Below are 26,702 nucleotides of genomic sequence, written 5' to 3'. Positions count from 1 at the left end.
GCATTTAATACAGTGGCAGAGGACAGTCAGTGCTGTATACCCATAGAATCATAATGACATAAACGTCCACGGGTTTATCAACCTCCCTGTCTATCAATAGCCCAAAAGGTGCTGCCACCCGCATATCTTAATTTCTATTGTCACCTTCCCCCTGTGTATCTAACTAAAGGTCTTTTTGTTTGACAAGTCCTATCTGTGACTGGCAATCACATCTATTGAGTGTTTTCCCGTCACCTATAGTATGCCCTGAATCCATGATTGCTCATCTCTTTCCCCTGGAGAGTCAGATGCTTAATGAAAGTAACTTGGCTATCCAGTTGTAGTACAATATATGTGACCTCGAGACACCAGTGGTAAATGTCAGCACCAACCATACAAACTTCGCAGTAACCACTGATTACATAGAGCCCAAAGAACAATCCTTCTGTCACAACAATCCTTCTGTCACAACAATCCTTCTGTCACAACAATCCTTCTGTCACAACAATCCTTCCGTCACAACCATCCTTCTGTCACCGTTCAGCTGGCACTGGTTCCTTCTTGGGTTGCCGATCTGTCTCTGTGTCAGGGGTCTAGCTGGGTAATTTCGGGACAAGACTGAAATACAGGGGGTGGAGTGAGCTCTCTGTAGGTAAAAAAGATTTCCAGTGCCGAGGTAAAACATAACAGTAAGTGTTTGAAGGCTGGAAGGAAGTGGGCACTGAGGCGGAGCACCGGATTAGGCAGGGACAGGCTTTGATCAGGAAACTATAAGATAACACAAGTTCTGCAACAGAGGGGAACAAGGAAGACGACAGACAAACTATCATAAATTTATAGTTTATATGCGCCTTGGCTAGTGATCTCTCTTTGAGGTGAAAACATCTTATATGAAAGCAAGGAGCTGATTAATCTCAGAGTTCGAGGAGACACCCAGCAGCTCCTATAGAGAAGGAGCGGAGGGGGGTTCTCTGTGCCAGAGGCACAAGCCTTGGGGTTTAACTGGCCCCCATGGAAGCTTTAACAACCAAAATGACTGTATAACCACAAGACAGGACGGCAGGAAACAAAACAAGGAGCATCAAAATAGAAACTGGGCTCAGGGATAATGGATGGAATCAGGAGCAGAGCTGGAATACAAGGCCTGAAGGAAAGGAGAGGAACTGGCCCACGAAAGGAGGATGGGGATAAAAGTCAGGTTTAGGGCTGAAATACAGAGAACACAAGGCAAGGAGTGTACATGTAACTGGATAGACCAGGAACAGTCCAGACAAGACTAGGAACAGTGACAATCACAGAAATAAGGATACAAGAACAGAAGAGATAGAAACAAAATCAAAAGACAAACCAAGTATAACAACAGCAAGGACGTGATGGAGCACGAGAGGACTCGACAAAGTCTGGAGGCTCAGAGGAGGAGCATAGATGCGGTGAGAGAGCCAGGTGCAAGGAATACGTCAGGTGCAAGGAATCAGGGAAAAAGCAATGAAGGGATGGCTGAACTGGGACTTGGAAAAAGTAGGCCCAGGGATTCTATGAGCACCAGACAGGGAATAGGAAGGTCTGGGTAGGAGTGTGGATCTGAGCCAAGAAAGGAAAAGTCCTGAGTGCAGATATAAAGCTGTCAGAATAATTATAGGATCCAGGAGCCAAGCAAGTGAGCGGGGAACCAGCACCAGGCGTGATGTAGGGAGGGTCTGAATACAGAGGGAACTACGAGGACCATAACTCTTCGTGGAAGTGGAACAGGAACCTGGCCTCAAAGGTGAAGTGAAACTAAGTATGGTAAGAATTTATGTGAATGGCCGGTTCTCAAAGGGCCCTCGTAAGTTACATCTAGTGGCAGAATGCCACAATCCTGACGCTATGTCAGTGTGCAACAGTCTGGATATATATCTGTCTATTGCAGTCTCTGTATGGCTGGATGTATATATGTATGATAGTCATATCTATTGCAGTTTTTCTACATACATACATATCTGGGGAAATGGAAATGATTGACCACAGAACAATCATTTGCGGGGTAGAGGGAATCAAGGGATTGAGGAAAGAGCATTGCTGTCTTCAGAAAATTCTAACATCACAATGAACAGAGTCAATGTGTGTTTTGACTAAGCAGCCTAGATTAGGCTTTTATAAAGCAAAAACGTTCACCCAGAGGGGTGTCTTGATGCTCCATTGAAAAAACAAAAGCTCAAGTTACTATTCACCTGTCAGCAAGCACTGAAAAATAGAGAAAATTAATTTAAGGAACTGAAGGAAGCAACCCCATCGTCAAGGCCCCTTGGAACTTCTGCAAATTCTGTTTACCACTGTGGTCACCAAGCAACTCTGGCCTTCTAAAGATTTCCTCTTATGTGTTGGAGCCACCACCAAAAAGAATTGATGTAAAGATCATTAAATGGGGACCTGGTCCATACAGCTGAAAAAGTTGACACAGAAAGGAAGTTCCAGTGGCATAAACCTTTTTGTATGCCAAATGACCCAAGCTGTGCCTCACAGACGAGGCCTCAGAAGGCCCCCATTGATCTGGGGTTGCTTGTGTTTCCTTCCGGAGGAGACTTCACCTGGCCGTTCGGGTGGACTGTTCCCTCGGAGAGCAGGATCAGTAATGATTTGCAGAAGGCAGGCCTCTGTCTAGAGGGGCACAGCGGATGAAAAACAAGGGGTTGGATTGCTACCCAGATGACTCGCAGTGTTTAGACTAACTGCAAGCATTACTGCATCACGTTTCATGTGTTTAATAAACTGGTTTACAAACTAGGCACATAAATTCAAACACCACACATTCTATGAGTGATGATCAGTGCAAGGTGGCCAGAGCAGCAGAGACATGATTTCGTAATTAATGTATCTTGATCTAACCTAGCAGCTAAGTTTTGAACCAGCTGAAGCTGACGACTCAAACACAAGGGATGGTCTACATACACTCAGTTGTAGCAATCCAGCTTTGCTGAAATCAAAGAAGTTAGATAGTGAAAAATGCAACATGCGTTTTAATGTACACAGCTGGAAGAAAACAGAAACTGACCACTGTGTTGATTCGGTCAGTTATAGACAATGGGGAGTCAGTTTTGTGCATCTGGACTTTTCACATAGGTCACAGGAGAATGTTATGAACCCAGATAAGGAAGCCAAAAGGTAATCCTAGAACGGGGAGAGTCTCAGTAGACAGTCTGTCTTTTCACTGTTCATCTGTTCATGGAGAGTGTACATCTAGTTCTCAACAATGGACAAGCAATCGTGTAAAATGGAGAGTTTCATAATAATTTGGGTGTCATCTGCGTACATAAAAAGTTCAAAGCTGAATGACTGGATTAGATGTGAAAGAGGTATCTTGCAAATTAAAGAGGCAAGGGGACAACATAGAGCTCTAGGCAACTCCATAGGTTACTGTTCTGACCATGGAGCCAAAAGTGGAAAAATACACTTTTTGGGTTCAGTATGCTAAGTCAGAAAACGAAGACCACACCATGCCCTGAAGACGAAGTCTAGCAAGCAAGATTTGATGGTTAACAGTATCAGATGGTTCTGAGAAATCCAATAGGATCAAGGTAACTGAAATATCAGCATGCTGATGCAACCTGTACAAGCAACTATATAAACAATATATGTTACCAACTGTAGGTTGGCAGGAGGTAGTTATAATTAGGGCCATGTTTCCATAGAAAACATTTTTTTTGTCTTTCCTATATACTTGCCGCCGTTTGACGAATCTTTGCAAAATTCCAAAAAAGTGTACCAGAGAATCTTGTTGTGCATGGGAAGTTTCAGGGTGATCCGTCAAGCGAGGGCCGGGAAAAAGGGGAGGACACAAAAAGTGCATTTCTAATTTTAATTCCCATAGGGATTTTAGACACAACTACAGCCCGAACTGCTGGATGGAATTACACTAAATTTGGTAGAAAAGTAGCTCTTGGTCCAGAAAAAAGTGCTTTTTGCTATTTGGTGTATTGGTTTTTGAAAGCCCCTGGTATTGCCACCTCCCCGGCATCCACCACCTTCCTGGGGCAAAACATTTATTTTTAATTGGCAAGGCTTGTATGGCCTCCCCCGCAGCCCCGGCGCCCACCACTCCCGTGGGGCTAAGTATGCAATTAATGCGAGGGGGTCCCCATGCTGAACGCCACCACCCCCAGCAGCCCTGGGGACTGCCACCTCCCTGGGTCAATTCATTCTACTTAAGGGGTCTGAAATAAAATAAGATGGGGGGCCATCACGGACCCCTGCCCCAGGGGACCGCCACCTCCCTGGGGCTAAAAAGAAATGCTGGCCACCCTTGTGGAGCCAATAATGACCCTGGGGACCACCAAACCCCAGGGCCAGCTCCTGCTATATCCCGGGGGGACCACCCCTGGGACATAGCTGTTTGCTCTGACTTGGCGGGAGCTTTGACAGGCTTTTTAAAGTTTTAGTTTAAAAAATGCCATGTAAAGTAAAATTTCTGATTATTTATAATTTATTAAAAATTATAAAGTTATTTAAAATGATGAAATACAAACCCACTAAAATTTTCAAAACCAGGTTATTAAAATATTATATCCTAAAATTATAATTCTTTTTTATTTATATGTAATTTGTTTCCATTAAATTAATATGTATTATTAAAAAGTTGAAATAATCTATTTTAACATTATTTCCTATGGAATGCTGTTTTAAGTTCCTGCCCCCATTATTTCCTATGGGAGGCTGTTTGCAGTACCAAAGTGCAGTTTGCGAAAAGCAATGGATTTACCCTTTTGTGGGTGGTGCCGGTTTCTCTATAAGCCCCTCCTTAGCCCTCCCCTAACCCCCTCTGCACCCTTTTCTAAGCCTCTCCCATTTAGTAGTAGATGGTGCCTATTTTGCAGCTACTCCCCCGGTCCCTCCTGCATTTACTACTAAGTTGTAAGCTTGCAACTTAGATGTGTGAGCATCTCCCCATTGGAAATATAGATATTGGAGAGGTGGAGATTTCCACATGTGGGTTTGTGAATTGCATTTTGTTGTAAGAAAGTAATACTACCGTAGTACTACTTTAAGTACTACAAAATGTAGTTTGTGTATCAGGCTTATAGAAAGAAGGGGTGTGGGAGTATGTGGGAGGGGTCAAGCTATAAAACTTTAAGGTCCCATATTTATTGATCACAGATCAAAAATTCTTCGAGAACTATTCCTTATCCAATGTAGTCAGCCTCAACTGGGATCAGGTGGGGCAGCAGGGCAGAAAGGCTGTATTCTTGCAGAATGTTCCTCAATAATTGGAGGATCCTCTAGACGTGGCCATGCTCGGTCATCAGAGCAGAATACATGCTAGTTTCTTCAGCCAATACTTGTTTCATATATTCGACTAGGAGGTCGGGTGCACCAGCAGGCTCTGAAGACCCAGGAGTGGAATCCTGGCCTAGTTGTGATTCTGTGCTTCTGAACTTGGCCTAAATCGTGGACGTTTGCAGATTCATCTTGGTGCTGGACCACCGACATGCAGCTTTCAAGAGGGATTAGCTGATTCATAGATGAAAGCCAAAGCCCAGCTGACTGGAAGGACTTGCTCAGGCCAGCTTGATGAAGCACTGAAATATACAAAAGTGATGGGTGGTGTAGGAAGTTGGCTCTGTATGTGCTATTTCAAAGTAAGGAATAGCATGCACAGAGTCCAAGGGTTCCCCTTAGAGGTACGATAGTGGCAAAAAGAGATAATACTAATGCTCTATTTTGTGGTAGTGTGGTCGAGCAGTAGGCTTATCCAAGGAGTAGTGTTAAGCATTTGTTGTACATACACATAGACAATAAATGAGGTACACACACTCAGAGACAAATCCAGCCAATAGGTTTTGTTATAGAAAAATATCTTTTCTTAGTTTATTTTAAGAACCACAGGTTCAAATTCTACATGTAATATCTCATTCGAAAGGTATTGCAGGTAAGTACTTTAGGAACTTCAAATCATCAAAATGGCATGTTTACTTTTCAAGTTATTCACAAATAGCTGTTTTAAAAGTGGACACAGTGCAATTTTCACAGTTCCTAGGGGAGGTAAGTATTTGTTAGGTTAACCAGGTAAGTAAGACACTTACAGGGCTCAGTTCTTGGTCCAAGGTAGCCCACCGTTGGGGGTTCAGAGCAACCCCAAAGTCACCACACCAGCAGCTCAGGGCCGGTCAGGTGCAGAGTTCAAAGTGGTGCCCAAAACACATAGGCTAGAATGGAGAGAAGGGGGTGCCCCGGTTCCGGTCTGCTTGCAGGTAAGTACCCGCGTCTTCGGAGGGCAGACCAGGGGGGTTTTGTAGGGCACCGGGGGGGACACAAGCCCACACAGAAATTTCACCCTCAGCGGCGCGGGGGCAGCCGGGTGCAGTGTAGAAACAAGCGTCGGGTTCGCAATGTTAGTCTATGAGAGATCTCGGGATCTCTTCAGCGCTGCAGGCAGGCAAGGGGGGGATTCCTCGGGGAAACCTCCACTTGGGCAAGGGAGAGGGACTCCTGGGGGTCACTTCTCCAGTGAAAGTCCGGTCCTTCAGGTCCTGGGGGCTGCGGGTGCAGGGTCTCTCCCAGGCGTCGGGACTTTAGGTTCAAAGAGTCGCGGTCAGGGGAAGCCTCGGGATTCCCTCTGCAGGCGGCGCTGTGGGGGCTCAGGGGGGACAGGTTTTGGTACTCACAGTATCAGAGTAGTCCTGGGGTCCCTCCTGAGGTGTTGGATCGCCACCAGCCGAGTCGGGGTCGCCGGGTGCAGTGTTGCAAGTCTCACGCTTCTTGCGGGGAGCTTGCAGGGTTCTTTAAAGTTGCTGGAAACAAAGTTGCAGCTTTTCTTGGAGCAGGTCCGCTGTCCTCGGGAGTTTCTTGTCTTTTCGAAGCAGGGGCAGTCCTCAGAGGATGTCGAGGTCGCTGGTCCCTTTGGAAGGCGTCGCTGGAGCAGGATCTTTGGAAGGCAGGAGACAGGCCGGTGAGTTTCTGGAGCCAAGGCAGTTGTCGTCTTCTGGTCTTCCGCTGCAGGGGTTTTCAGCTGGGCAGTCCTTCTTCTTGTAGTTGCAGGAATCTAATTTTCTAGAGTTCAGGGTAGCCCTTAAATACTAAATTTAAGGGCGTGTTTAGGTCTGGGGGGTTAGTAGCCAATGGCTACTAGCCCTGAGGGTGGGTACACCCTCTTTGTGCCTCCTCCCAAGGGGAGGGGGTCACAATCCTAACCCTATTGGGGGAATCCTCCATCTGCAAGATGGAGGATTTCTAAAAGTTAGAGTCACCTCAGCTCAGGACACCTTAGGGGCTGTCCTGACTGGCCAGTGACTCCTCCTTGTTGCTTTCTTTGTTCCCTCCAGCTTTGCCGCCAAAAGTGGGGGCCGTGGCCGGAGGGGCCGGGCAACTCCACTAAGCTGGAGTGCCCTGCTGGGCTGTGACAAAGGGGTGAGCCTTTGAGGCCCACCGCCAGGTGTTACAGCTCCTGCCTGGGGGAGGTGTTAGCATCTCCACCCAGTGCAGGCTTTGTTACTGGCCTCAGAGTGACAAAGGCACTCTCCCCATGGGGCCAGCAACATGTCTCTGGTGTGGCAGGCTGCTGGAACTAGTCAGCCTACACAGACAGTCGGTTAAGTTTCAGGGGGCACCTCTAAGGTGCCCTCTGTGGTGTATTTTACAATCAAATGTACACTGGCATCAGTGTGCATTTATTGTGCTGAGAAGTTTGATACCAAACTTCCCAGTTTTCAGTGTAGCCATTATGGTGCTGTGGAGTTCGTGTTTGACAGACTCCCAGACCATATACTCTTATGGCTACCCTGCACTTACAATGTCTAAGGTTTTGTTTAGACACTGTAGGGGTACCATGCTCATGCACCGGTACCCTCACCTATGGTATAGTGCACCCTGCCTTAGGGCTGTAAGGCCTGCTAGAGGGGTGGCTTACCTATACTGCATAGGCAGTGAGAGGCTGGCATGGCACCCTGAGGGGAGTGCCATGTCGACTTACTCGTTTTGTCCTCACTAGCACACACAAGCTGGCAAGCAGTGTGTCTGTGCTGAGTGAGAGGTCTCCAGGGTGGCATAAGACATGCTGCAGCCCTTAGAGACCTTCCTTGGCATCAGGGCCCTTGGTACTAGAAGTACCAGTTACAAGGGACTTATCTGGATGCCAGGGTCTGCCAATTGTGGATACAAAAGTACAGGTTAGGGAAAGAACACTGGTGCTGGGGCCTGGTTAGCAGGCCTCAGCACACTTTCAATTGTAAACATAGCATCAGCAAAGGCAAAAAGTCAGGGGGCAACCATGCCAAGGAGGCATTTCCTTACAGGTGGCATGGTTGAATTACTAGTAATTACTTGGGCTTCATCCCAGTCCATCATTCTTTTACCCACCCTGCCACCTAAGTGGGACTCAGCCGTATGCACATCAATCTTGACCCGTTTTCAGTAAGACCTGTCCAGCTCGAACTGCCAGGCCAGGTCCTCCCGGAACTGAAACACAAGCAACCGAGGACTGGTTTCACCCTTTTTAGAGCTCATCGACTGGGTATTGCTTAGTCCCAGTGCCACAGGGTACATAGGACCCTCAACTATGGCTTTTATGTGAGACTGTGCTGCGGCAAAGTGACTCTTGTTCTAGATCGTTACCTCATATCTCTCTGCCTGTTAATATGCTGGAACTGTTCCCCACTCAAAGCTTATTTCTTAGATGTGAGGTCAAGCACATCCATCTGGTCCATCACAGCCATCCACCAATACTTGCAAATCAGCTATTTGTTCCTTTTCAGGGCCTTTGATCTTCCTTTCCTCAACTCCTTCTCTCTCAGCAGCACAGCTAGTGCCATGACATTGCAGCTCAGTGGTATGAGGGGCAACTACATGGTCCCATTTAGACACGTTTTACCTTCTGAAACTAGGGAGAAGTGGTTCACTTTCCTTGTTGGTCTTGTCGATGACACAGCTGCTGCGTCACTGTCTGTCATGTTCTGGTGCAGGCGCAGGCCACGGGCTTTGTGGGTGCTCGCTATACTGTGCAGCGATACTGATTCCGAGGACTCCAGCAGATCCAAGCCACCAGACCTGCTGGGCATAGGTCTGTCTTAATGTTCCTCACCAGAAACCGCACTAAAGACTGCAGCTGTCTTGGAGTGATCAGGGGCCATCCCATGAGAGTGGGGCATCAACTGAGATTCCTTTGAATCAGGCTCATCCCTCTAGGACCGGTCCATATCTGTTTCTCTCAACTCTTGCACCATTTACCATTCTTTGCTTTTGTTAAATGTCATTTCGCTTATTGATTTTTTTGTTTTGTTTTCCCCTCCTTTAGGGTTCCCTGGTTGGAATTGTTGGAAAAGTCGGCTGTGGGAAGAGCTCTCTGCTTGCAGCAATCACAGGGGAACTGAACAGGTAACACTATCACAGTGCCTTATGCTCATCCCTGTGAGGAACACAGCCTCCCCCCCCTCCCTTGTCCTCTTCTCTCTCTTAAGGGGCTTGAAAACAATAGGCAGCAGGAAAGGGAAACTCCTCTGAAGGAGAATACAACTCAACACTGCACAATGAAGTAATGCAGTCCAGAAACCATCAGCCTAGCTACAAATAGAACAGACAACAGCTTTCTTGAAGCAGCAAGCAGTATTGTACTGTTGTATGGAAACGGAAGGTCCATTCTGCTAGAATGGTATTTTGTTTTCCGCTAGAAGAGTAAAGCCCCTCAATCTCCAGTTTTGCACCCAGTCCCTCACTCAAAGGTTGTGACTCTCTTTGGTTCTTTATTTCCATCTTGATTTCTTCTATTGTAAACAAGTATGTGTGCATCTTTACCAGAGAAGAGACATCACCAGTCAGTGATGGAGCACAAGGGCATGTTTGCAATTCACGACTACAGCAGCGAACCACGGCCATCCATGTTATTTTGGAAAGTGACTTTTTGTGTGATCATAGTCCTAAGCTATTTACTTTGATGGCTTTGCGCAGGTACACAAATTGTGTACTCTACTCACTTATCTGCACCCTTAGATCCTCATAAGTTTTGCTACCTGGGCAGAAATTAGGAAACCAGAGACTGGAATCACCTCATTTTGTATGTTCCTAAAACCATAAAAGCCAAAACAACACAACATGCTGGACCCTCTACTGTGAACCTCTGTTCTGGGTCACATAAGGCATAATGTTAGTCTTCTACCTTCCAGGAAAGACATAATCGACAACTATTCGGGCTTCACTTCCAGGACTGAACTCACGTCACCACTTCCCTGTTCTTTTGTTTGTAGCTGTCCTCAGTACACTTGTTTCTTGTAAAGCGCTCCGTTACCGGGAGTCTAGTTCCATGCATACATACATACTTTAAATAACTCAATTAATCTTTCCCAGGGACCCAACCCCTCCTATAGGCCAGGACTGCACAAGTGTAAAGTAAAGTGACCCAAGTGTTCCTTGTTTTTCACCCGCATTACTCAATCATGTATTGAAAACAAATCCCAGCAACAAACTGTTAGAGGAAATCTTACAGATGATTTCAGTTCTCTGGGAGCATCCCCTGATTAGGCCAGTTAGTAGTCAATCAGTGGACCAAATATCAGGCCCTCTGCCTTGACTCCCATCCAAGGGCCTATGAAGGGTGAGAGGGACTTTAGTGAGTTGTTTAGCTGTGGCATTGTTATAATGACATTGGAACATTCTGCCTGCTGATGGCGGAATGTCCTCAGTTAAACATGGTGAAACCGAAAGATAAGTAATGGAATGTTGGTGTTAAAGGTCTGTAGCAGTCATTATTGGCCTTCTCCCACTTAATTGAATTCCATAGTGCTCTCAACGTTTCATTTTTTTAATTGTAGCATTATTAGCCCGCTGCTACGGACTATACCGGTTGTTAAAGGCCCAGAGCCCTCATTATAGGCTTGAGACACAGTTAAAGGCCTATATCGAAGGAGTAGGCATTTAACAACTAGTAAAGCTTGATGCAGAAAGGCTATTCAGCTAATACAACATTCCACCTACTGAGGGTAGATCATTTTAAATTAAAAGGGGGCAACAGATAAACATTGGAATGATGAAGCATTCATCAGCTGTTGTTGGTCCTTCCTAATCCACTCCATTGTTTTCAGGGGATATCTCAATATTCCAATGTTCTAGTATTGTTTTAATCCAACAAAATGGACTGAATGCACCAGTTCTTTGCAAACCATACACTAATCACAACCTTAGAATTGCTTGCTCCATCTCTTTGAGGTGCTTTATGTATTCATACTGGATCCCACACTGTGCTTAACTCCTAATGACAACCAACTAATATTTGTATTTGACATTTGTGAAGTTTCTTTCTGCTAACCTTGTTACTTACTGTGTGCTTTCTTTTGCCCTATATCACATCTTGTGGGGAACTTTAGGAAGGGTGGCGTCATGTACATCTCAGGCCGGGAACAGGGATTTGGCCTTGCAGCGCAGGAGCCTTGGATTCAGTTTGCCACAGTGAGAGAGAACATCCTCTTTGGAAGAGGGTTCAATGCACGCTTCTACCAGGAAGTGATTGAGGCCTGTGCGCTTACGGATGATCTCAATGTGAGTACCCATGAACTGAAGGTTGCTTTTTAATTCACTCCACTATTTGCTTCACTTTTCCCTGTAGTTTTCAGAAGTGGTAATTCAACAACCAGAATCAACACTAAACACAGGTGCTCTCTCGTACAGCCCGGGGACGTTCTACCAGAACAAGGCGTTCTACCATCGGGTTGCTGTTGACTCCCTTGCCAGGTTCTGTCACACATCACTGAGGCTGCATTGGGCGAGAACATGCATGTAGTTGTTCTAGCTTCCTATTGTTCTGACTTGAAGCTTGTTCTTGTTGAGTGCCTCCGGCCTCACCTCTGAGCCAGACTATATTCAAAAGCTAAGCTGCTCTGATCCGCCCTTTTGTATGAATTTCTGTTGCTGTGCAGATCACACTGCGCCTCCCCTGAGTCACACTTTAAAGACTGATTGTGCACTGGAGCCAATTAGATGAACTCCAGTTTACTGACACTAAACATAGATAAAACCAAAACTGTAGTATTGCAGAATCAATCTGCGTGGTCACACAGCTGGTGGCCAGCCGAACTTGGCCCTTCCCTCATCCTTCCTCCTCCTCATAGACTTCAGATTATTTTTGATGAACAGCTCATATTCATCCTTCAAGTAGGTGTTCCAACACATGTTTCTGCATGCTTCACATCATTAATTTGCTTCCAGTTAAGCACAGAAAGAGAGTTGTCTAATCTGCTTTACTTCACACAAAAAAAAAACTAACACATGACCAATATACGCAGTCCAGTTACATATCACCAACCCTGTGGCAGGGCACCTTGTGCTTCAAATTACATTTAACATCTGATCTGGCCCACAACCTCAGCGCTTAAGCAACAGAACTTCAAAGAGCACACGGCAATGGCAGGGGTTTAATCTAGCAATTCAGCCAGTGTAGGTCATCCTGTATAGGAAAAGAAACAGGGAAAGGGATGTTGGGGGGGGGGGGTGGATTCAAGGGGGAGGGAGCAAGTGAAGGGAAGAAAAATCCCGCACCGTCAGAAACCTCCGTCTAGAAATATCCAGCGCGGCAGGGCTGTGCCACTCTGCGCCGACACTAAATCACAAGCTTAGGCTAGAGCCATAAGGTATGTCCGGAGGGGAGCCCACACATCTACTGGACGGGAGCCAGGTGGCATCATTTCCCAGTAGGCCGTCAATTGCTCCAATCCATCCTGCAGGGCGCCTGCCTTTTTGCCCAGCACATAGCCACCCTGCGCTTCGCCAGCACCAGTAGTAACCCCACTAACTTCCTGAACTCAGGCTGGATCTCCTTTACATGCCCTAGGAGAGCAAATTTGGGGGTGCATGGTGCCCTCACGCCAGTCATTTCCTCAATTGTGCCCAGCACCTCATTCCAGTAACCTCTCAACCCACCACAGTTCCACACCAAGTGCAGGAAATCCGCATCCGGTGCCGAGCATCTAATGCAACTTGCATCCACTTGAACACCCATCCTCCAAAGGCGCTTCGGCAAATAGTATATGCTGTTCAGGAATTTAAAATGGTTTAAGGGCAGTCTGTAATTGGGGGAAAGATCTCACATATGCGCACAGCAATATTCGCCAAACCTCATCTGGGAGGGCTTAGCCCAGGTCTGACTCCCATTGCGACATAGCTTTGGGGATCACTGAGGGTGCAGATACCTGCATACTAGCATACAGGCCAGTGATGAGCCTACGTGGCATCGTGGCTGTTAGAAATGGGGTTTTTGGTTGGCAGTCAGGTTGCCCTCTGTCCAAGCAAGAACCCTCACTCTAGTCAGGGTAAGTCACACACAATCCAAAATCAGCCTGTGCTCACCCTCCGGTAGCTTGGCACGAGCAGTCAGGCTTAACTTAGAAGGCAATGTGTAAAGCATTTGTGCACTAAATCATACAACACCATAGCATAACACCACAAAAATACACCACACAGTGTTTAGAAAAATATATAATATTTATCTGGGTATCTTCAGGTCAAAACGATCAAAGTTGCAATACGAATTTGTAAAGATATTACTGAAAAGTGATATAAAGTGTCTTAAGTCTTTAGAAAGTAAACAAAGTCTCTTTCAAACACAAAGTACCTGGTTTCTGGTGGAAAATCTCCTCAGAGGGCCACAGGAGAAGAGGTACGTGGAAAACTGGTGTGTGTGTCGATTTCTCCTCAGCACACACGGACTTGCGTCGTTATTTTCCACGCGGGGAGTCGTGCGTCGTTTTCCGGCACGCGGACAGTCTCTTACTGTGGTTTGCGGGGAGTACCAGATGTCCCGGGTCTGTGCGTGGATTTTCCTGCTTGTTTTCCGGCTGCGCGTCGTTCTGCGGGGCTGCGCGTCGAAATTTCAATCTCACGGCAGGCGTCGCGTCGATTTCTCCTGCGGAGTCGGGCGGCGTTGTCCTTGCGAGGCCATGCGTCAAAGTTTCGATCTCACGGCAGGCGTCGCGTCGATTTCTCCTGGGAAGTCTGGCGGCGTTGTCTTTGCGAGGCCGTGCGTCAAAGTTTCGGTCGTCCCGAAGGCGTTGTGTCGATCAGCGTCGGTGTGCGTCGTTTTTCTTGCCGCGGAACAAGCTGTGCGTCAAAGTTCGGTGCACGGAGCGTCCAAGAAGAAGAGAGAAGTCTTTTTGGTCCTGAGACTTCAGGGAACAGGAGGCAAGCTCTATCCAAGCCCTTGGAGAGCACTTTTACAGCCAGACAAGAGTTCAGCAAGGCAGCAGGCCAACAGCAAGGCAGCAGTCCTTTGTAGAAAAGCAGACAGGTGAGTCCTTTGAGCTGCCAGGCAGTTCAGCAAGGCAGCAGACCAACAGCAAGGCAGCAGTCCTTTGTAGAAAAGCAGACAGGTGAGTCCTTTGAGCAGCCAGGCAGTTCTTCTTGGCAGGATGTAGTTTCTGGTTCAGGTTTCTTCTCCAGCAAGTGTCTGATGAGGTAGGGCAGAGGCCCTGTTTTATACCCAAATGTGCCTTTAAAGTGGGGGAGACTTCAAAAGAGTGGCTAAGAAGTGCACCAGGTCCCCTTTCAGTTCAATCCTGTCTGCCAGGGTCCCAGTAGGGGGTGTGGCAGTCCTTTGTGTGAGAGCAGGCCCTCCACGCTCCCAGCCCAGGAAGACCCATTCAAAATGCAGATGTATGCAAGTGAGGCTGAGTACCCTGTGTTTGGGGTGTGTCTGAGTGAATGCACAAGGAGCTGTCAACCAAGCCCAGCCAGACGTGGATTGTAAGGCACAGAAGGATTTAAGTGCAAAGAAATGCTCACTTTCGAAAAGTGGCATTTCTAGAATAGTAATATTAAATCCGACTTCACCAGTCAGCAGGATTTTGTACTACCATTCTGGCCATACTAAATATGACCTTCCTGCTCCTTTCAGATCAGCAGCTGCCACTTCAACAGTGTATGAGGGCAGCCCCAATGTTAGCCTATGAAGGGAGCAGGCCTCACAGTAGTGTAACAACGAATTTAGGAGTTTTACACTACCAGGACATATAACTACACAGGTACATGTCCTGCCTTTTACCCACACAGCACCCTGCTCTAGGGGTTACCTAGGGCACACATTAGGGGTGACTTATGTATAGAAAAAGGGGAGTTCTAGGCTTGGCAAGTACCTTTAAATGCCAAGTCGAAGTGGCAGTGAAACTGCACACACAGGCCTTGCAATGGCAGGCCTGAGACAAGGTTAAGGGGCTACCGAGGTGGGTGGCACAACCAGTGCTGCAGGCCCACCAGTAGCATTTAATCTACCTGCCCTAGGCACATGTAGTGCACTCTACCAGGGACTTACAAGTAAATTAAATAGTCAATCATGGATAAACCAATCAGTAGTACAATTTACACAGAGAGCATATGCACTTTAGCACTGGTTAGCAGTGGTAAAGTGCCCAGAGGTCAAAAGCCAACAACAACAGGTCAGAAAAAATAGGAGGAAGGAGGCAAAAAGTTTGGGGATGTCCCTGTCAAAAAGCCAGGTCCAACATGACCCCCTACCAGCCTAAAGCCAGGGGAGAACAATCACTATCCTGATGTACTTCCCTGTTTGAGGCGACAGAACAAGGACCCAGGCCCATAACAGCAGGGGCATGCTCCAGTTCTTCGCCTTCCTGACTCCAATTGGATCCCTCTGTCCATACTCTCAGGGCCCACTAAGCCAACCCATGGGGAACCTTTCTCCTTACCTGCGGATCCCATCTGTGCAGCACCTAACCTTACTTTGCTCACAGATGTATCCCAGGAGCAGGATAGTACCACCATGACCAACACAGTGGTGTTGCCCACTCTACCCCCGGGGTGTGACACTTGTCCCCTCCCCAGGGATAACTCTGTCCACCCGGACAGCAAGCCACAGTGATTACTGACAGCTGCCAGGGATGAGAGCCAGGCCCCAGGCCTCTCAAAGCTCTCCAACCACTGTGGCTGTGGAGAGTGGGGGGCGGTAGCCCCAGGTGCTGGGCACCCTTTAACCACTCTCCCTTCCACCAGGTCAGGGATGACAGCCTGAACCTGGTCCTCCCCTCTGGGGCTCTGTACCCTCCCTCCTGGAGCGGTACCCCCAGAGTCAAACATGGTCAGGGTGCTTCCCGAAGTCGCCCTGTACCATTCCTCCACCAGTGCAGGGCTGTTAACCTGCAACTGGCCCTCCAACCTGGGGTCTGTACCTTCAGGTTGGACTAGGGCCCGGGGTGAGGCTTCCCTCCCCCTGCCCTCCCTTCTGGGGTCCAGCACCCTCCAACTAGGAGTGGCCTCCTCAGAAGACAACATGGTAGGGGCACTGTTATCAGTAGCCCCTCCCTCCAGGTCCGGGGGGACACCCTGAACCTGGTCTTCCAGCCCAGGGTCTGTACCCTCAGACTGGATCACTGCCTGTCAAACCAGGACTTTCTGGGAGGCACACCTACCCCCCACCAGGTCAGAGTTTAACCTCTGCACCTGACCATTCAACTCAGAGTCACACCCTGAAGTTGAACAATTGCCTGGCACGCCAGGACTTCCTGGAGGGCACACTGACCCTCCACCAGGTCAGAGTTTAACCTCTGAACCTGGTTCTCCAACCTAGGGTCACCACCCTGAGGTTGGGCAACTGCCTGGCACACCAGGACTTTCTGGGAGGCACACCTACCTCCCACCAGGTCAGAGGTTAACCTCTGAACCTGGTTCTCCAACCCAGGGTCACCACCCTGAGGTTGAACAATTGCATGGCACGCCAGAACTTTCTGGGGGGCACACCTACCCCCCACCAGGTCAGAGTTTAACCTCTGAACCCGGTTATCCAACCCAGAGTCAGCACCCTGAGGTTGGACAACTGCCTGGTACACCAGGACTTTCTGGGGGGCACTAGTACCCCCCACCAGGTCAGAGTTTAACCTCTGAACCCGGTTATCCAACCCAGAGTCAACACCCTGAGGTTAAACCATTGCCTGGCAGGCCAGGACTTCCAGGGAGGCACACCTACCTCCCACCAGGTCAGAGGTTAACCTCTGAGCCTGGTTCCCCAACCTAGGGTCACCACCCTGAGGTTGGGCAATTGCCTGGCACGCCAGGACTTTCTGGGGGGCACACCTACCCCCCACCAGGTCAGAGTTTAACCTCTGAACCTGGTCATCCAACCCAGAGTCAACACCCTGAGGTTGGACAATTGCCTGGCACAGCAGGACTTCTTGGGAGGCACACCTACCTCCCACCAGGTCAGAGTTTAACCTCTGAACCTGGGTCTCCAACCCAGAGTCACCACCCTGAGGTTAAATCTTTGCCTGGCATGCCAGGACTTCCTGGAGGGCACACTGACCCTCCACCAGGTCAGAGTTTAACCTCTGAACCTGGTTCTCCAACCTAGGGTCACCACCCTGAGGTTGGGCAACTGCCTGGCACACCAGGACTTTCTGGGAGGCACGCCTACCTCCCACCAGGTCAGAGTTTAACCTCTGAACCTGGGTATCCAACCCAGAGTCACCACCCTGAGGTTGAATCTTTGCCTGGCATGCCAGGACTTCCTGGAGGGCACACTGACCCTCCACCAGGTCAGAGTTTAACCTCTGAACCCGGTTATCCAACCCAGAGTCAGCACCCTGAGGTTGGACAACTGCCTGGTACACCAGGACTTTCTGGGGGGCACACCTACCCCCCAACAGGTCAGAGTTTATCCCCTGAACCTGGTTAGCCAACCCAGAGTCACCACCCTGAGGTTGAACCATTGCCTGGCAGGCCAGGACTTCCAGGGAGGCACACCTACCTCCCACCAGGTCAGAGTTTAACCTCTGAGCCTGGTTCCCCAACCCAGGGTCACCACCCTGAGGTTGGGCAATTGCCTGGCACGCCAGGACTTTCTGGGGGGCACACCTACCCCCCACCAGGTCAGAGTTTAACCTCTGAACCTGGTCATCCAACCCAGAGTCAACACCCTGCGGTTGAATCTTTGCCTGGCATGCCAGGACTTCCTGGGGGGCACTCTCACCCCCCACAAGGGACACACCGTCCCCAAGGGCCACACAAGAGTCTGGTTGGCGCAGGTCTCCCGACCTCTGCCCATCCGGCAGAGTCTGGGTTTCCCCCAAACCAGAAACGGTTTCACCTGGGTCATTCCTGGGGGGCTCTGCTCTCAGAGCTGTCCCCTGACTCTCAAGGTCCTCCACTGGGGTCTGCAACCCCCTCTCAACCCTATGTCTGGACTTCTGCACCCCCTCACTAGGAGGGGTACTGCCAGACACCAGAACTGTTGGGATGCTGGCTACAGTCACCCCCCCCCCAAGTTCTTCTGACACTGCGGGGCTTCCCTCAAAAGGTGGCCCTACGGTACAGGCTAGGCTTCCCTCCTGGTGTTCCCTCATGGAACCCTCTAGGACCTGGGACCTACCCGGGACACTACAATCCTTTCCCACCTCACTCGGTTGGGAACTACCTGACCACTCCCTTCAGGAGCACCCCCAAATGCCTCTTCAGACTCTCTGGTACTCACCCAGAAGTCTGCCTCCATTGTAAGTTCCCTGGGGTCAGAGAACTCACACTCCACCTGGTGTTGGCGTAGCTCTGGAAAATAAGGACCAGACATATGCTCTCCAGCAATTACATCATTCTGCCCTTCACATGTATTAACCACAGTACCCTTCACCCAACCACCCAGTAACTCAACCTTGGAAAAGCACTCTACCTCACCCTCCTGAGACTGGTGAGACAGTATCTATCTGTCCCTGACACTCAACCCATACTCTTCTGGGATGTCTCTACACTCTATATCCAGGACGTCCACCAGGGGGGAACCCTTTTCTCTGTCACTCTCTGCTAGAGTCAGTAAAGTGTCCCTCCCCCCAGTAGGAATATGACTCCCTGTGCCAGTTCCCCAATCCTTCTCAGGGACCCTGTGCATAACGGGAACTACCTCATACCTTTGAACCGCCTGGGGTGTGTCAACTCCCTTCTTCAAGTTGGGCACCACATCTCTGGGCTTGTGCCCTTCTTCAGCAGTACTAGATGCAAGATTTTTGCTGCCACCATCTGAACTGGACTCAGCCCTTCCGGCCTCCAGTTTCAGCTCTTTACAGCTCAGCTCTTGAGCTGCAATCTTTTCTTCTTCCAGGGCTAAGAGTCTTTTTGCCTCAACCCCTGCAAGATACTCCTCTAATTGTTGCTCCTGTCGCCTTTGACTTCGGAGCCATTCATCTATCTCTGGGTCTCTTTCCTCATCTGAGTAGTCTTCCTCCTCATGTGAGCAGTCTTCCTCCTCATGTGCGTAGTCCTCCTCCTCATCTGAGGGGTACTTAGTCATTTGGTTTCTTGCTGCCTCTCTCTCTGCCCATCTTTCCTCCCCCCAGACTATGTAGTTATGTAGCATCTCCGCCTTAGTAGATCTCCTTGCTACAGGAAGGCCCCATTTTCTGCAAAGCTTCCTTAGGTCAGCCTTAGTGAGGTGGTCAGTACGAACAAAGAATGAGTAGGTAAGCAATCCCATTCTGATAAGATCTTACCAGCAAAAACCAAAATCCAAAGTCCAAAATATCAATAGTATATCCAGGAGGACATCAGAGAATCAAAAGCCAAAAAAAAGATGAAAAATCAAGTTGACCTTCAACTGTGGGTAGGTAGTGAAATACTTAGCTACTGTATGTCACTGCACAAACACAAGTCCTATCCTCACCGCTGATCACCAATGTTAGAAATGGGGTTTTTGGTTGGCAGTCAGGTTGCCCTCTGTCCAAGCAAGAACCCTCACTCTAGTCAGGGTAAGGCACACACAATCCAAAATCAGCCTGTGGTCACCCTCCGGTAGCTTGGCACGAGCAGTCAGGCTTAACTTAGAAGGCAATGTGTAAAGCATTTGTGCACTAAATCATACAACACCATAGCATAACACCACAAAAATTCACCTCACAGTGTTTAGAAAAATATATAATATTTATCTGGGTATCTTCAGGTCAAAACGATCAAAGTTGCAATACGAATTTGTAAAGATATCACTGAAAAGTGATATAAAGTGTCTTAAGTCTTTAGAAAGTAAACAAAGTCTCTTTCAAACACAAAGTACCTGGTTTCTGGTGGAAAATCTCCTCAGAGGGCCACAGGAGAAGAGGTACGTGGAAAACTGGTGTGTGCGTCGATTTCTCCTCAGCACACACGGACTTGCGTCGTTATTTTCCACGCGGGGAGTCGTGCGTCGTTTTCCGGCGCACGGACAGTCTCTTACTGTGGTTTGCAGGGAGTACCAGATGTCCCGGGTCTGTGCGTGGATTTTCCTGCTTGTTTTCCGGCTGCGCGTTGTTCTGCGGGGCTGCGCGTCAAAATTTCGATCTCACGGCAGGCGTCGCGTTGATTTATCCCAGGAAGTCGGGCGGCGTTGTCCTTGCGAGGCCGTGCGTCAAAGTTTCGGTCGTCCCGAAGGCGTTGCGTCGATCAGCGTCGGTGTGCGGCGTTTTTCTTGCCGCGGAACAAGCTGTGCGTCAAAAAGTTCGGCGCACGGAGCGTCCAAGAGGAAGAGAGAAGTCTTTTTGGTCCTGAGACTTCAGGGAACAGGAGGGAAGCTCTATCCAAGCCCTTGGAGAGCACTTTTACAGCCAGACAAGAGTTCAGCAAGGCAGCAGGCCAACAGCAAGGCAGCAGTCCTTTGTAGAAAAGCAGACAGGTGAGTCCTTTGAGCTGCCAGGCAGTTCAGCAAGGCAGCAGGCCAACAGCAAGGCAGCAGTTCTTTGTAGAAAAGCAGACAGGTGAGTCCTTTGAGCAGCCAGGCAGTTCTTCTTGGCAGGATGTAGTTTCTGGTTCAGGTTTCTTCTCCAGCAAGTGTCTGATGAGGTAGGGCAGAGGCCCTGTTTTATACCCAAATGTGCCTTTGAAGTGGGGGAGACTTCAAAAGAGTGGCTAAGAAGTGCACCAGGTCCCCTTTCAGTTCAATCCTGTCTGCCAGGGTCCCAGTAGGGGGTGTGGCAGTCCTTTGTGTGAGAGCAGGCCCTCCACGCTCCCAGCACAGGAAGACCCATTCAAAATGCAGATGTATGCAAGTGAGGCTGAGTACCCTGTGTTTGGGGTGTGTCTGAGTGAATGCACAAGGAGCTGTCAACCAAGCCCAGCCAGACGTGGATTGTAAGGCACAGAAGGATTTAAGTGCAAAGAAATGCTCACTTTCTAAAAGTGGCATTTCTAGAATAGTAATATTAAATCCGACTTCACCAGTCAGCAGGATTTTGTACTACCATTCTGGCCATACTAAATATGACCTTCCTGCTCCTTTCAGATCAGCAGCTGCCACTTCAACAGTGTATGAGGGCAGCCCCAATGTTAGCCTATGAAGGGAGCAGGCCTCACAGTAGTGTAACAACGAATTTAGGAGTTTTACACTACCAGGACATATAACTACACAGGTACATGTCCTGCCTTTTACCCACACAGCACCCTGCTCTAGGGGTTACCTAGGGCACACATTAGGGGTGACTTATGTATAGAAAAAGGGGAGTTCTAGGCTTGGCAAGTACCTTTAAATGCCAAGTCGAAGTGGCAGTGAAACTGCACACACAGGCCTTGCAATGGCAGGCCTGAGACAAGGTTAAGGGGCTACTGAGGTGGGTGGCACAACCAGTGCTGCAGGCCCACTAGTAGCATTTAATCTACCTGCCCTAGGCACATGTAGTGCACTCTACCAGGGACTTACAAGTAAATTAAATAGTCAATCATGGATAAACCAATCAGTAGTACAATTTACACAGAGAGCATATGCACTTTAGCACTGGTTAGCAGTGGTAAAGTGCCCAGAGGTCAAAAGCCAACAACAACAGGTCAGAAAAAATAGGAGGAAGGAGGCAAAAAGTTTGGGGATGTCCCTGTCAAAAAGCCAGGTCCAACAGTGGCCCTGTGCAGTAATTCCAGTGCCTGGAACGCCAGTGGAACCACAGGGAAATCCAGGTAGCGCGCATGCACCACCGCTTTAATCTGCAGATATGTCAAGCAATACAGGGCGGTATTATGGGGTTTGCAAAGCGCAACCTCCGGGGAGATAAACAGGCCCTCTGGGTACCATGACCCCAGAGTTGTCAATTGCATGTTGTGGAGGTGCGCGCGGATCTCTCCCCCCTCAAACAACTGCAGACTCAGAAGCTCTAGCACCGGCATGGAGGGCGCATACATATCCGCAGCCCCGTTCTGGCGCAAGAATGACCACCAGGCCTGCGCTGGGCATGTGACCGTGTCTACGCTCGCCCCTTGCTACCTTGGTGGGCAATAAATAGCGCCCGGGAGTCAGTGAGGCTATATAGAGTCATGTTCCGGAGCCAGGTGTGTTAAATATGTAATGGGATGAACCCAGAAATGGGGAAAATGTGCCTGGGCACAGTTATAATATAATTCCAGGTCTGGAGGCTGCCAGACCACCCATCTCGAAGGTCTGAATTACCATTTCCCATGAGATTCTTGGCTGTTTACCCGCCCAGACAAGTATTATAAGTAGCAATCTGAGTCACTTTAGAAAGATAGCTGTGAAGGTGAGGGGAATAGTGATTGTAGGAAGTTGGCTCTGTATATACTATTTCAAAGTAAGAAATAGTGTGCACAGAGTCCAAGTGTTCCTCTTAGAGGTAAGATAGTGGCAAAAAGAGATAATTCTAATGCTCTATTTTGTGGTAGTGTGGTCAAGCAGTAGGCTTATTAGAGGGTAGTGTTAAGCATCTGTTGTACACACACAGGCAATAAATGAGGAACACACACTCAAAGACTTACTCCAGGCCAATAGGTTTTTATATAGAAAAATATATTTTCTTAGTTTATTTTAAGAACCACAGGTTCAAGATTTAAAAGTAATACTTCAAATGAAAAGTATTTCACTCAGGTATTCTAGGAACTTTGAATAATCACAATAGCATGTACAGTTTTGACAATAATGGCAATAAGCTGGACACTGTGCAAAAATCAACAGTTCCTGGGGGAGGTAAGTAAATGTTAAGTTTACAGGTAAGTAAAACACTTACAGGGTTCAAAGTTGGGTCCAAGGTAGCCCACCATTGGGGGTTCAAGGCAACCCCAAAGTTACTACACCAGCAGCTCCGGGCCGGTCAGGTGCAGAGGTCAAAGAGGTGCCCAAAACACATAGGCTTCAATGGAAACAGGGATGCCCCAGTTCCAGTCTGCCAGCAGGTAAGTACCCGCGTCCTCGGAGGGCAGACCAGGGGGGTTTTGTAGGGCACCGGGGGGGGGACACAAGCAGGCACAGAAAGTACACCCTCAGCGGCACAGGGGCGGCCGGGTGCAGACTGCAAACAGGCGTCGGGTTTTGTATTGAAAGCAGTGGGGAGACCCGGGGGTCTCCAATGATGCAGGCACAGGGGGGGAAGGCTCCTTGGGGTAGCCACCACCTGGGCTAGGCAGAGGGTCGCCTGGGGGTCGCTCCTGCACTGGAGTTCGATTCCTTCAGGTCCTGGGGGCTGCGGGTGCAGTGTTGGTTCCAGGCGTCAGGTCCCTTGTTACAGGCAGTCACGGTCAGGGGGAGCATCTGGATTTCTTCTGCAGGCGTCGCTGTGGCGGCTCAGGGGGGGGGGTCAACTCTGGCTACTCACGGGCTTGCAGTCGCCGGGGAGTCCTCCCTGAGGTGTTTGTTTTCCTCAGGTCGAGCAGGGGGTGTCGGGTGCAGAGTGGAAAGTCTCACGCTTCCGGCGGGAAATGTGGGGTCTTTAAAGTTGCTTCTTTGTTGCAGAAAGTTGCAGTTTTTTTTAACAGGGCCGCTGTTCTCAGGAGTTTCTTGGTCCTTTAGATGCAGGGCAGTCCTCTGAGGCTTCAGAGGTCACTGGTCCCTGTTGGATGCGTCGCTGTTGCAGTTTTCATTGAAGTAGGGAGACAGGCCGGTGGGGCTGGGGCCAAATCAGTTGTCATCTCTGTCTTCACTGCAGGGCTTCAGGTCAGCGGTCTTTCTTCTTTAGGTTGCAGGAATCTAGTTTCCTAGGTTCTGGGGGGGCCCTAAATACTGAATTCAGGGGGGTGTTTAGGTCTGGGAGGGCAGAAGCCAATGGCTACTGTCCTTGAGGGTGGCTACACCCACTTTGTTCCTGCTCCCTGTGGGGAGGGGGGCATGTCCCTAATCCTATTGAGGGAATCCTCTATCCACAAGATGGAGAATTTCTAAAAGTAAGAGTCACCTCAGCTCAGGACACCTTACGGTCTGTCCTGACTGGTGGTAGACTCCTCCTTGTTTTCCTAATTATCTCCTCCAGCCTTGCCGCCAAAAGTAGGGGCAGTGGCCGGAGGGGCGGGCATCTCCACTAGCTGGGATGCCCTGTGGTGCTATAACAAAGGGGGTGAGCCTTTGAGGCTCACCGCCAGGTGTTACAGTTCCTGCAGGGGGAGGTGAGAAGCCCAGTACAGGCTTTGTTCCTGGCCACAGAATGACAAAGGCACTCTCACCATGTGGCCAGCAACATGTCTGGTGTGTGGCAGGCTGGCAAAAACTAGTCAGCCCACACTGGAAGTCGGGTATGTTTTCAGGGGGCATCTCTAAGATGCCCTCTGGGTGTATTTTTACAAAAAAGTCCACGCTGGCATCAGTGTGCATTTATTGTGCTGAGAAATTTGATACCAAACTTCCCAGTTTTCAGTGTAGCCATTATGGTGCTGTGGAGTTCGTGTTTGACAGACTCCCAGACCATATACTCTTATGGCTACTCTGCACTTACAATGTCTAAGGTTTTGCTTAGACACTGTAGGGGCATAGTGCTCATGCACATATGCCCTCACCTGTGGTGTAGATCACCCTGCCTTAAGGCTGTAAGGCCTGCTAGAGGGGTGACTTACCTATGCCACAGGCAGTGTGAGGTTGGCATGGCACTCTGAGGGGAGTGCCATGTCGACTTTGTCATTTTCTCCCCACCAGCACACACAAGCTGTGAAGCAGTGTGTATGTGCTGAGTGAGGGATCCCTAGGGTGGCATAAGACATGCTGCAGACCTTAGAGACCTTCCCTGGCATCAGGGCCCTTGGTACCAGGGGTACCAGTTACAAGGGACTTTCCTGAGTGCCAGGGCTGTGCCAATTGTGGAGACAAAAGTACAGTTTAGGGAAAGAACACTGGTGCTGGGGCCTGGTTAGCAGGGTCCCAGCACACTTTCAAATCATAACTTGACATCAGCAAAGGCAAAAAGTCAGGGGGTAACCATGCCAAGGAGGCATTTCCTTACAGTGACAAACAAGTCTAAAAATTTGGGCAAGATTATCATCTTAGTCATAGCTACGCGGCCAGTCAGCGAAAGTGTCAGGGAGCGCCAGGCCGGGACTTTATCCTCCAGCCACACAATGGCCCTTCCATAGTTTGCCGTCCATAACTCATGCACCTCTCTACTAAGCCAGATACCAAAGTAACGAACAGGCTCAGATGCCCAGCTCAGGGGGGAGTCTGATTGATATTGGACTGTAACGTCCGACAGGGGATGAACCACTGACTTAGCCCAGTTTATTGTAATACCCGAAAGATTACCGAAGTGCACAAACTCCTCCACGATGGTGTCTAAATGGACCTGTGGATCTCGTACATACAAAGCAACATCATCTGCGTACATGGACACCCGAATTGGAGGCTTGGAATGCAAGCCCTCGGTTATGATGATGTTGCCTCAGACGCGCCGCCAGTGGCTCCATTGCCACCGGAAACAGCAGTGGCGAGAGATTGCATTCCTGCCTAATACCTCTGGCCACCGGGAAGGGGCCAGTCGCAGTCCCATTAATTCTCAGTCTAGCTGTGGGGTTCGTGTAAAGCAAGCAGATTAATTGGATACTTCTAGGACTCATCCCCAATGTGGCCAGTAGGCCGAACATGTAGGACCATTTGAGGGAGATAAAGGCCTTTGTGGCATCAAGGAATACTGCTGCAGCTTAGTCTTCTGGATCCACCATCCGGGCAGCTGCAAAAAATGTACAGAGGTATTATACGGCTGAACGACCAGGCACAAAGCCAGATTTTCCGGGAGAACCAAGGTCGAGAGCAGTGGCTGTAGCCTGGCTGCAATCAACTTTGCTAGGATCTTATCAACATTTATGAGCAACAGCGGTCTGTATGAATCACATAGGCAAGGGTCTTTGTCAGGTTTCAGTTTAGTAACAATAAGGGCTTCAAGGAGCGAGGGTGGTAGAATCCCTTCCTCTAGTGCCTCCGCGTACATTTCCAGCAAGTGCAGCTCTAACAAATCTGCATATTCCTTGTAAAAGGTCGCCGTAAGCCCATCCAATCCTGGTGCTTTGTCTCTGGGCAAGCCACATATAACCTGCGTGATATCCTCAACTGAGTATGGGGTGTCTAGATATTATCTATGTGAGTTCTTCATCCAAAGCAGACTATTGTCTTCTAAATACTCTGTGTAGGCAGCCTGATCCGGCGTCTCTGGCTCATTATATAAAGAGATATAAAAGTCTGTCATCATTCTCTTAACTTCCTCCATTCCGACGCAGCGCACGCCGTGTGTATCTTTGACCTCAACAATGTAATCCCCTGACTATGGTTTGCGCAGCATTGCCACAAGTGTCTTACCAGCTCTTTCGCCCTCCCCTTACCTTCTCGCCTTAGCTTCTCTTCCCAAAAAGCAAACCTCACGCAGATCTGCTTCCTCGTACTGCAACAGCTTTTCCCTCGTCTCACCCAGAAGAGCACCATCCATACCTACGCAAATGCACTTTTCCAGCAATACCAACTGGGTCTCCCAGTCCACCAACTTGTGGCGGATCGACCGGAGCACACTATGTTGCTTGGCAATACAGACCCCCCAATCACAGCTTTGAAGGCCTCCCATAGAGCACCAGCAGATGAT

The 26,702-nt window shown here is 49.1% G+C and overlaps 1 protein-coding gene across 1 annotated transcript in view; it reads left to right on the top strand.

Moving 5' to 3' along the window:
* ABCC10 (ATP binding cassette subfamily C member 10) overlaps positions 1–26,702 on the top strand; it is a 161,627-nt gene that overhangs the window by 46,782 nt on the left and 88,143 nt on the right. Inside the window, exons 7-8 of the mRNA XM_069236268.1 lie at positions 9,242–9,321; positions 11,304–11,475. Of these exons, the coding sequence (XP_069092369.1) occupies positions 9,242–9,321; positions 11,304–11,475 (252 nt within the window). The remainder of the gene's footprint in view (positions 1–9,241; positions 9,322–11,303; positions 11,476–26,702) is intronic.

The sequence above is a fragment of the Pleurodeles waltl genome, chromosome 5 (genome assembly GCF_031143425.1).
Source record: "Pleurodeles waltl isolate 20211129_DDA chromosome 5, aPleWal1.hap1.20221129, whole genome shotgun sequence".
Taxonomy (NCBI): domain Eukaryota; kingdom Metazoa; phylum Chordata; class Amphibia; order Caudata; family Salamandridae; genus Pleurodeles; species Pleurodeles waltl.
The sequence above is the reverse complement of the archived record's forward strand: the minus strand, read 5'-3'. Positions and strand labels throughout refer to the sequence as shown.